General features: G+C 38.4%; 1 protein-coding gene across 6 annotated transcripts in view; it reads right to left on the bottom strand.

The window, feature by feature from the left end:
• Positions 1–12,524, bottom strand: part of LTBP1 (latent transforming growth factor beta binding protein 1) — a 496,680-nt gene that overhangs the window by 35,892 nt on the left and 448,264 nt on the right. For 4 of the 6 annotated variants that reach the window (XM_089690179.1, XM_089690180.1, XM_089690182.1 and 1 more), the window contains 2 exons: positions 7,243–7,365; positions 4,186–4,329 (listed from right to left, as the gene is read on the bottom strand). In XM_089690179.1, coding sequence (XP_089546305.1) covers positions 4,186–4,329; positions 7,243–7,365 — 267 coding nt within the window. The remainder of the gene's footprint in view (positions 1–4,185; positions 4,330–7,242; positions 7,366–12,524) is intronic. The other 2 variants (XM_089690181.1, XM_089690184.1) reach the window with 1 other exon arrangement.

The following is a 12,524-nucleotide window of genomic DNA, read 5'->3' on the forward strand; positions in this document are numbered from 1 at the left end:
TTTCATTTTACTTTATTTTTTGCCATCTGTGCCTTTGTTTCCTATTATAAATACAGTTATATAGTTAGTTTTTTTTTTTTTTCAAAAACCACCCCACTAAGTTGAAACATGTGAAAAATTAAATCCATTTAATCACTTATTGAGTATTTAGCTTCTTTATCTTTTAATCCTTGCTTATGTTCCAGCGTAAACTGGTGCCATGACTGCTGCCCCAGGTTTCCTGTTTCAAGGTGGCTCCATTCTTTTGCCATTGTCCACTGTTAACTGTTTCCTGTGAAATTTGGAAGTTTAGGGAAGAAAAACTGAGAGAGTAGGAGCCAGCAGCACTGAAAGTAGTAAACTGCAAGTGCTGGGGTAGGAATTTTAACAAATAGTGTACTAGGGAATATTTATTGTATTGTGCTCAATGTGTTAAACTAAAAAAATGCTAATTGAGAAGAAGGTAAAAAAACTTTGAAAGCATAACCCAAGTTGCTCCATTAAGGTAAAAACATTTCTTCATGACCCCTACAGGCAACAGGATAATTCCCTGCATTAACATTTTATTATTTATTACTGTTAGCCATTTATATTTGATGTTATTAGACTGAAACTAAAACAAAAGGCTTTTTCACATTTTCATAGCTCTAAAAGTGAAGAGCGGCTTATGTATGCAAAGGATAAACCTTTTTTAGTTGTAAGAAGTGCCCTTATATCATTCCAACGACCTAAAATGGACTGATTTTTCCATAAGGGCTCATATTTACCTTATATATAGTCATACAAGGTAATCATAATCCCCCATTAACTGACTCCTCTCAAGGGTGAATACATTCAATGTAGTAAATCTGGGCCCATTCACAATCTGTGAATAGGGGAGAGTCTGATCCATCACAGGATTCTTTCCTCCATTCACAAATTGTGTTATGGGCAGTGTTATCAATAAAAGAACTTTTCTCAATGGTCTGATAATGGGTCCAAGGATTTCATCCTGATACCTAATAGCAGTCAGAGTGACATTATCTAGCCTGTAGAGGTCTGTGCGTCCATCCATGGATATGCCTCCCCAGACCATCACTGACCCACCACCAAAACAGTCATGTTGAATGATGTTACAGGCAGCATAACCATCTCCACGGCTTCTCCAGACCCTTTCACATCTGTCACATGTGCTCAGGGTGAACCTACTTTCATCTGTGAAAAGCACAGGGCGCCAGTGGCAGACCTGCCAATTCTGGTGTTCAATGGCAAATGCCAATCGAGCTCTTTGGTGCCCTTTGTTCCTTTAATTTTTTTGAGCAGTGTATATATATGAAAGTACTATAAGATCACAATCCCTTTATTAACCAGGTGCAGACCCTGTACCAGTTTGTATTACTCGCTGAAATAGAACCCGGTGTTGTCAATGTTGATGGGGGAATTCCTCCCATGGAGCTATTGTGTTCTCCTGGCCGGGGTGAGCCGTCCCACTAGAAGAACACAGTGATTACTGCTGGCAGCTATAATAGCCACTAGCAATATTCATATGTAAAATCCGGTTGTACTCAAGTTGATCAACTTGGGCACATTTGGCCTGCCCAAACATGGTTTGAATGTCGGCCAATCCCTGCTGCACATCACTTGAAATAGCTTTTCTATCCTCCTCAAAAGACACTCTATAGACTCTCACATGTAATGCCAACCACAAAGGAGTCTTTTAAAAGTGAAAACCAATATGGCCCATGAAAAAATGTGTGATAATCTTTATACATTTTACATTCAAAATAACAAAAACACTGTTAATATAATGTAAGAGATAAGATTATCAGTGGAAAGTGTGTTACAGGACATGGGGGACTATACTTTGTACCCTGTACAAAGACTCATTTTGGGGTGATTCAACCCTCTGAATTCTCTATCAAATAACGTAGTTCATTCAATTTAGAACAAACCATTGGTGTTTTCCATGGTTATTCAAGGGATATAATGACTAAGTTACTGTTTAATTAGAAAAAAAGAATGTAAAATCTTGCTCAAGTAAAGCAGCTTTTGATCTAAATACTGAATAGACCTTCCTATGGATCCATTGTTTTTATGCACTTAATTTCTAAATTCCTTCTTTCCATGTGACCAGTCCAAGTTTAATCATTAGGAATTTTGAAATAAATACTATACTGGCAGCAGCTGCAAAGAAAGAATTTCACAATATCCAATTAGTCTATACAGCATACAACTGCTCATTTCCCAGCAGAGTTACCTTAACAAGATTGAATAGGTGCCCATTGTGTTATTTTTTGGCAGACAAACTTTGCTCTGAGTAAGATCAGTTTATCTACTTTTCTACTTAAAAAGAAGTGGTAAATAGCATGCAACTTTAAATTGCACTTAGTAAGCCTGCTTTGCATGTAAGTATTTAATAAAAACTTAAACATAGACATTAAATGAAACTGCAAACACTCTCATCTTAGGTCTTCTAGTGTGCAAGGCCAGGTCAAAGTGTATGTAAACCTGCAGCTCATTGTACCATGAGCGGGAGTGATGACATCTCAGCCCGGTCAATGAAAGTGGTTGGTGATCAAGAGCCAGAAGCTAGCTGCCCATCAAGAAACCTCATCGCTGGACTGAAGGTGAGTATAGTTCCACTTTAAACAAGTCCTTAAAGTAAACCTGACTCAATTAGGAATATCTTGAAAAATGCATACGCATAGGCTATTTTCAGTACAAACCATATCAGAACAGTAATTAGGTCTAGAACTATAGGAAGCTGAACATATATGCAAATCTCAACTTTTCCTATAAGGCATGAACTTACTCATGCTTCTTTGAAATCTCTCTACTGGCCAATGTCCTACAATTTAAAGCGACTCTGTTGCTTAAACAACATAGCCAGTACAAGAGCTACCTGTAAAGAAGAAGGTAAATATTGACTTTTCATGCTGCCCACATTGCTGAACGCTGATCAGATGAGGAGAAATTGTTCCTCAATGTCTCTACAGAAACCAACACTTCTGAGAGTGATGAACACGTGTGTCCATGCTGTTCTCAGTAATTCCTTCTGCCAACCCCTGCATCACTACTGTGTCATGTAGAAACATACAGGGACAGCAGGAGGAAACACTGAGGACACAGTGCAGAAAAAGGAGGCTTCTACACGTTTTCTGCACCACAGGTGACCACACTGCCCTTGTGATTTGCATACAGATGGCAATGTATTTTTAATGCCATCCACAAATGCTGTGTGTTTGCGGGCACCAAATCATATGGTACTGCAGTACCATGCGGTTTGGTGCAATGTGTTTCTAAAATAGTGCAATCCCTACTATTCCCATGGTCCAATGCATTATGCAGCATGTCAAAAGCACCACACAGCAATGAATAGGAATCGCATGGGAATGGTCTGAAGAATGTAAAAACAGAAGAGGGCACAGGAAATCGACACTTTAAGACTGTTTCTGAACAGATTTCGAAGGACGATTTCTCCTTATCAGATTTACCTTAAAGAGTTATCTTCTTCTTTGCTTGTGACTCATGTGTTGGCATTTTTGTTTGAGTGACAAAATCGCTTTAAATCTGGACATAGAAAGATTGAGATTCGGTCTATCTATGAGCCGGTTGGTTGTACTGAAGTCGATTCATCAATTCACTTCAGTACAACCAGGCTGTCGGATTGTTTTGCATGCGACCACTGCCGGTGGCTATAGCAGCCATCAGTGATCATTATGTTCTGCTGGAGGGGAGCACTGCAGGTGCGATTCCTCCATCAGCACTGACAGTGCTCTAGTCTACCTCAATTAAAAATAATGGATTACTTCTGTTGTCAGTTGGTGCAAATAATCTGCAAAATGTTTGATAAAATAAACATCAGAAGTTTTTTATAAATGGATAAAGTTATTTGTATAATAGGTTTTGCCCTGGTGAACTGATCTTTCTTGAAATATTGTAAAAACATTGTTCAAGACAGCTTTATAAAGAAGTAGGAATATACTTTTCAAAGCAAAATAGTGAATTAGATATTATGATAAATAGGCCTCAATAAATAAATGCAGGCTTGTGAAATAAAGTAATGCAAAAACAATAATGACATGGAAAGTGCAGTAACCAGATTCCACTCTGCTGAAGTCCGATCCATACAAATTACTTTGGAGTGGTTTCTATAGGTTACTCTGATTTGAACTCGGCTTTTTCCCTTTTGAAAAAGTCAAACAGAAATGTAATGATTTGCTTTACCTGGCATGCTGCGGTATCTGCATTGCCCAGTCATCGGGTCATATTCCTGGTTATCATCAGCACAAAGGCAGAGGAATGAGCCTTCTACATTTTCACATCGGGCCTCACCACAGACTCCACTCAGCATTTCACATTCATTTACATCTGGAAAATGGAGAATTGTTATAAGGATACATTCCTTCTTACTGACAGCTCTTCACTGAACTGCTCTCTTTGTGCCAGCAAAGTTGCTGGCACAAGCAAACCCCCATGTGCACAATTAAATCCTATAGCTGGTGAGCTGAATAAAATAAATACTAGAGTTTCCTGACTGTGGAGAAATGCTTAATGTGCACTGGTGGTGCTAAAAGTATCAATCCAGGAAAGTATGCTGTATGTCAAAGCAAAATTCTCAAACCTCCAGCACGTAGGGCCATTTCCTTTGCCCGATCCCTATTCACAATGAAATGCCAGACATACAGCTAAATACATTTTCAACTGCCAAAATATTCATAATTAATTAAGCCACTTCTAAGGTTCACACATCCATGCCGCTTTATATGACTAGAAACCACTATTTAGAATCTACAGCTTTTTGTGTCGTCTTCATACCTCCAACCCACTCTCTGAACACTCTCTGAACACCATCATCTTAGGAAGACTCTTCCTGTTCTCTTCGAACAGGTGAAGAAACCTTCATTCATGTCAATGTGTAATAGAAACCCTCAAGAGTTGGTTCTGGCCAGCTTTAAAAAAGTCCTGGATTCTTTCCTAGATACACAGAATATAAAAGTTTTTTTTAATGGTTGAACTGGGTGGACTTTTGTCTTTTTTCAGCCAGACTAACTATGTAATACACAGCAGCACTGTGCGGTGACATGCAAGACCATGTCTGTTAAATATTCCCTGTTTTTACATATTCCATACCATCTGTCCCAATCACTATTCTCTTTCTGATTAGCTGCTAGCAACATACTGCTTCCCACTCTATTCCTTACCTTTTCACTGAAAGCACAAATATTCAATAGAACCAAACATACCAGTTAGCAGAAGATTCTGCAGTACACTACCAAAAGTCTGCATTGAGTATCTGTGCAATTTAGTACCCTCCTAAGCTGACAGCTTTAAGCTGGCCATACAAGGCCTGAATTTCAGCTGAATCAACAGTAATTAGAGCCATGGGTGGCCCTATCAGCTTCACTTGGGCTCAACAAAAATTAAAGTGTCGGATAGGAAATTCTCGGCCAAATAGTAACAGCATCCAACCAGATACAGTCACTGAGTATTCAGGCAGGTGCTGTGGTTGTCTAAAAACATACTATAGCTGGCAGTGTAGTTTCCTGCACCCATGCGGTGTAGCGTGCATGGGGAAATTGAACCCTGTCAAGTATATGTGGCTAGATTTAAGCCAGGTACACAAGCACCGAAAGTAGTGGGGTTCAGCAGGAACAGAAGCAGATTCAGGGTTCAGCAGATCAGTATATTCTGATGGGGAAAGGGGGAGTCCCTGGTGTCAGAATACAATAGCTCAACAGGAAAGACCCCTGCGCTGCACATCTTTGTTTTGATGCAAGGATCTGTCAGTTATTTGAACAAAAAAAAAAAAACGGAGTGTGTACACTCAACTTTACACATCTGAAGATTGTTGTCCAATCATTTAAGAACTGAGATAGCTAAAGAATTTAACAAACTTCAGCAGACGGCCTCAAAATACAATTACAATTAGGCAAGAAAATATGACCTATTGTTCTCCCAAAACAAAAGTGAAAATTAGGACATCTGCTTCGCACTCATACAACAAAGATGTATCTTTTGCTTATCTGGAGAAAGATAACGCACTCATATTTACAGACATTACATATCTTTCGGTGTGTGACTGTGTGTGTGTGTACGTGGGGGAGGGGGAACATTTTTTTTTGATCAGCAAGCCAGCTGATTACAAAAAATAAACAAATTGTGTGGATGGAGGAATTCTCCCCGCTGTGCTATTGTAATCTGACAGCGGGGACTCTCTCAGAATGCACTGATCAGGCTGCAAGTGCTGACTGAGTGGAAATTTTCCAACATTCCTGTTCATGAGAAGCTGATCGACTGACCTGTCTTTAGCAGGAATGGCCATAGATGGATTGAAATACAGCCAGTCCCTGCTGAACCTGCCGAATTTTGATCCATCTAGTCACCTTTGATTTCGTCAATAATGACTGGCTGGTGTGTCTCCCACTATCCAGAGAAATTAAGATCTGATGCCTTATCTGGTCAGTTGGATGGGATGATATTCATCTCCAAACTGATTCACTAACAACTGAAGCAACTGTGCTTGTGAATTAAATTACTTCACAACTTGTGTTTTTAGTATAATCAGTACCAGTGTAGTAGAGTCAATATGCTTTGTAACCTCAAATATAAAGTGATATTAAAGGCAAATTAAAAAAAAATAACAAACATGTCATACTTACCTGCTCTGTGCCGTGGGTTTGCACAGAGCATCCCAAATCCTCCTCTTCTTGAGTCCCCCACTGCTGCTCCTGACCCCTCCCTCCTGCCAAGTGCCCCCAGAGCAAACAGCTTGCTATGAGGGTACCCAAGCAGGCCCGCTCCTGTGTGTCCATTCACGCACAGAACTGTGTCTTGACCCCGCCCCCTCTCTCTCCTCATTGGATCACTGGCTGTGATTGACAGCAGTGGGAGCCAATGGCTTTCACTGCTGTCTCAGACAATGAGGAATGAGAGTCCCTGGAGAGGGCTGGATCGCCATGGGGCTCAGGTAGGTATTAGGGGGAGATGGGGGGGCTGCTGCACACAGAATGTTTTTTAACCTTCATGCATAGAATGCATAAAGGTAAAAAACCTTGAGACTTTACGACCACTTTAATTTTATTTTACTGTTACTTCTTTGTCCATAACAATGCTAAATGAAAATGTATACAGTATCTATGAAATACCCAAATTGATTCCTAGACAAAATTTGGGACCATAATTACAAAATACAATACAGAGGTTTTAATACATGAAAATGTTACAGACATGCATGCTTTTACATTCCGGTTCTAAAACAGGGGTTAGAAACTGACAACTTACCCACACACCCTTGCCCATCCAGTGAGTCTTGATACCCCTGGTAACAGAGGCAACGATATGAACCATTGGTGTTTTCACAAAACCCTTGACTGCATAGCGTGCTGTTAGTACATTCATCAACATCTGAAAATGAGACATGTTTTTGATCAAAGGACAAAACACAAATATAACAAGACATCCTATACACTGATTTACGACAAAAGTCAACAACAAACAACTTATGTATACATATACGGTAGCTCTACACTTCTTTCAATATTTCTTCTTTAGTTAAAGAAATATTTAACTCATTTTAACAAACCAAAATATTTTCAGCAGCTAAAATAATATAAAATGAAGGAAAGGAATATGGTAGGTTTGTCAAATCCAGTTGCTAGATCTATTTATATGGTCCCTCTGGAATGGAGGTTTGTTTTGTGCGATGTTTTGTTTTCTGAAATATTTATTACCGCAGAGTCAATATCTGGGGTGTACTGGAGAGACCACTGGAATAGTTTGACACCATAGGTCAGTAGGATGCAATATGGGATATAGGGGGAAACCAAAGCTCCAATTTAATGTGTCTGCATAGTTACAGAGTGCATTTCAGGAAGAAGAGCTATAAAGAAATTAAAAGTTGTATTTGCAGGTACCTCATGGTGTCTGGTTTAAGTTGCATACTGTGCTGATTGTAATATGGTAACAGGACTTGTGGATGAAGAAGGATGCCTTTTCACAAGAATGCTCCCATATGCTATTTGACATTAGTATAAAACATTTAATTAAGCTGGGCTAGAAACAACTCGGATTGGACTGTGTCCTGGCTCTGAGTGTCCCAGGTATAGCTTGATTCCCTCCTTGGAAATGGCTATTCATGGTGTGCAAGAACACCTAGAAGGGATTATTATTTATCCCTCCTACCAGACCAGGAGGTGGACAGAGATCACTATTTTGACATTGAAGTGTCAACTGCTGTGACATTTGTTGAGACTTTACTTTGTGAACCTGAAGCAATGAATGTTTTATATATGCTGAAGCTGTTTACAGAAAAAATAAAGGCAAGTTTGCTTGAGCTGACATCCGGAGATCGCCTGAGATTCATCCCTGAGTTCTGTAGATGCCTCTACCCCCTACTAAGGTGGTCCTTCCTCTCGCAAGCATTTTATTTTGGCTTGTTTTTGCGTGCTAACTTTTTTAAATGTATTAAAATTCTCTCACTCCACTAACCTCAAATGATTTTTTGCATGTGCAACACTGCTGCACAAAAGATTATCACCATGTTAGCCGCATACTTTGCAGCTAAATCATCTTTTAGCTTCAGGTGTTAAAGAGGGTATTTAATGCAAAACTGAAACGACTCATAAGTATAACTATGTACCTTAATATCTTTTGAGAGGTATTATATTTGATTTACTCCACGTAGAACATGGTTGGCTATGGAGCATACAAATGTTTTTAAATTAAACATATTTTGGTAAATGTTTTAAACTGATCAAATTTAAATTTACCTGTGTTATTCTATTCTGTATTGTTTTTTAGCGCTTAATTTGGTAGGTAATATAGAATTCCCCTGTGAACCATGGTTCCTGACAACTTGTCTAGCTACATCAACCAAAGCTGGGAAATTACTCTCCAGGAACATTCTCCTCCCTGTTGTCTCTTGAATTTCATTGTTTTCTCATACTTGTGTGCTTGTGTGCACACAGCTAAGTTTGCATTGGAAAATGTTCACACATATTGGTGCATGCAAAAACATTCTTTGAATTAGGAGAAAGCAAAGCAACATTTTTTAACATGCAAAAAAGAGTAGGACAATGTAGATCAAGATTATTTAGCCTGGTTATCACTTTTACATATATATATATATATATATATGTATATAATATATTTAAAAACTAGCCATGATCACATTCTCTGAGGGTTAGCTGAAACTCACGAAACTATAATTTTATATTGCTGTATATTACACAGCAATGTGCATAAATATTGAAAAATGTCTATATACCACATTTAAACTCTAAATTGTACCGTCTCTGTGTGATATACACGTCCCACTCTCCAGTATTTATTCAAAACATTTCAAAAGCCCCACAAAATAATGTGTTAAAATTGGCAGCACTACCCCTACAGTAGCTGTTAATAACTTGCACTTCTCATCTGTAGTCCCAACAGTAAGTGAACCGTGCTTACATAATGTGTCTGTTCCACAAGAGCTGTATTATTTTACTTGTTGTGCACAGAAGGATTTAAGATGTAAGACAGAAGTCTGCAGGAGCATCAAATATATTGTTTAATGCAGATAGCAGACCTGCGGTGAGAGCCTTTTAAAGGCTGAAACGTATCCACCAGATGGTAACAAGATCAACATTAAGTCAAATCGTTTCTTTTCCAGCAAATCTCTAGTGATTCTACAGTCAAAACCACTTCACAACAGTTCTTGAAATACCAGCCAGAATAGATAAATATTCAGCAGGAATTCTCTGGTCAGTGTGGCTGAATTCAGCTTGAGAAGCCGCCAGATTTTCATTGAAAAAAAGTGAAAGCTGTTTTTATTGGTGTTAGGGGTCAGCTTTAAATGTAGAACTTGCAGAGAGGTACTCCAGACGCCAAAGTGCGTTTAAGGGCTCCCTGCACGTGTTTACTTGTCTCCGTTGCATCACACAGAAAAACAAAAGAGATTCCCTTGCTGGCGTCTGAGTCAGTACAGTCCAACTTACAACAAAATATTCATGGCTAGCTGTAAGACAAATAGAACCTGCTTGGACCTGCAGGCCTGTTCCAGCACAGCCTGTATGCAGTCTATCTTATATACACACACACACCACCCTACACATCTCAGAGAATATTTAAATTTATCTAAAAGATGGGGAAATGGTGTAACCATTGGTTAACTCCAGTCTACCACATAAAATGTCAAACATCAAAGCCTATGACTCTGTCCCGGACCAAAAGGGGCTGTTTGTCACAATAAGTAACTATTTCAGTAACTTTCCAGACTTAAAGTTTGGCAGCGAAACATGGAGATAATAGCAATATGCTATAAGAAAGCTCCACATGCACTGCGATACCTAATATGTATGATGCAATAGCTATTTTTGTACAATGGTGCACCTAACATGTTTATTTATGGTCACATCTCCCCCTTTTAGGTCACCCGAATCACTTCCACTAGACAGCCAACAGTCGACTGGAGATATGTAAACACATATGTAAGGAGACTGTTTTCTGGCAAGTGCTGTCACTGACATAAGCCTTATGTCAATGGCAGTGTAAGGATTAATAGTGGTACACTACTGCAAAACATGTGGGTAATAGTGGTGCTTTGTAATAAAGACAGGCCTACAGGGGATTCAATTCTAGTAATATTATCTGTTTATTAACCACTAAATACTGAAATAAGCTAGGCAGACCTATTGAAAGTTCCAACAGAACACGCCTCATGCCCCTCAAGGATGAGCAAGTGATTGGTCCAAACTTGGGTTAGGACCACACATGGCAGGAAGCTGTCACCCCCATCCACCACCACCAATCAACTGCAGCCAGGGCATTCCCTGTCCTGCAGCTACATAGAACATTCAATCTATTACATGGTTGGATTAGGCCCCAAAACCACTGGGCATTCAGCCCACACCCCAGCACCTCAAATGCATTCAATGGCAACTCAATTACTATCTTTTTAGGCAGGAGTCCCCTAAGTGGGTGTGCAGAGTTAATAAATACAGGGCAACATTTTGAAAACCTGGTGAGTAAAAAGCACTCAAAGACAGACTTGGTAAGTAAAAATGGAATAACCCACGAGCATGTTTTTTTTCCATTTGAGGTCTTTTGTGTTTGTGAATGCCTAAAGAAAACCTATAATTAAATATGGAAATGCTAATTTAAATAAGTCAACATTTTTATTTAATCATGGGTTTCCACTTAATTTAACTGAACATAGTATATAAGTTAATTTTGGCCCATTCTAAGTAGTTTTATAGGTTTATATAGTTAACCTGTAGATAGCTGTCCTAAATCTGGCATACAAGTTTTCTCATCCACAATGTAAACAAAACTATATACATAAGCTCTTATTACAATGTCTAGCACAGAAAACTAGATATGTATAAAATTTGGTTTAAGTGTTAGAAAAATTAGAGACAGCTCTTCACTTCATCCAGACTCTGTGAAAACAATGAAATCTTTTGCACATGGATTACAAATACAGATGCGCTCATATTGTAAACAAATAATTTTCACCTGAACAATTATCAGCCAAATGTACCCAATAATTAACTCTGATTGACACACTTAATACAATACATTTCAAATGAAGTAAATCTCTGTATTGCTTAAAAAATATGGTAACTGCTTTGAGTTGGATGCTGGACTACCAAACTGTCAGATATGGCGACAGAAGACTAGAGAGACAGCAGACAAGCTATGCTTAGAGGGAATTGGAATTTCTAATCATGACAGCATTAAAAAAATAAAAAACCACAAAACTGCTGTATGAAGGCTATATGAAAAACATATTACAAAGCAAGTTCAGTTTTGTACATTTTTTATAACGTGTCTAGGATTTTATGCTTTCTCGTATTGACTTTGGGCTGACAGTAAGGGTGTTCCCTTGGACTTGAGGTTTCTTACTTTTAACACCTGGCTTCACTAAGCTGATTCTGCTTCATTTTTACAATTTTCTGGGAAAGATGTAGGGGTTTTTGGGGTAACATAAGGATTAAACTTGGACTGTGCAGTGTGAGAATTCAATTAGACTTCAGATATGTGGACACCAATGTTAATGCCGTTTGTGATTGCTGTTTTATATTTAGCATGGAACACACTTGTGGTCTGGATATAATTTAAACAGAAATAAAATTCATTATGAACCTTTTGTTTAAGACCTGGCTGTAGAAAGCCAAATGCAAACATTTAGTCAGTACTTACTTTCTATAATTTTGTCTTAAAGAATTATGTTCTATGTTTACATAGGGTTTAAATAAACAGTGCTGGCATATGAAAAAAACAATGCACTGCTGCCATAGACTTATTAATGGCATCAGGTCAGATTTGTAATGGTCAAGTGTTAATTTCCATTTATTATTTTCTCTTTTCTGCCAGTGAAAGTACAGATTCTGTAAATTTAGAACTTGTGAATACTAAATTAGGGAGAGAGGAAACACAAACTAATATTAATATGCTTTCATTTTCACAAAGTGGAATTAGGAACCAACAATCCTAATGCCTTGTACCCTCAAATATAAAAAGATAAAAAAAAAATCTGCAGCCCTACACTAAATCATCATATTCTTCCAACAAACCCTTCA

The sequence above is a fragment of the Staurois parvus genome, unplaced genomic scaffold (assembly GCF_062004578.1).
Source record: "Staurois parvus isolate SC_StPar_1 unplaced genomic scaffold, SC_StPar_1.0 ptg000520l, whole genome shotgun sequence".
Classification (NCBI taxonomy): Eukaryota; Metazoa; Chordata; class Amphibia; order Anura; family Ranidae; genus Staurois; species Staurois parvus.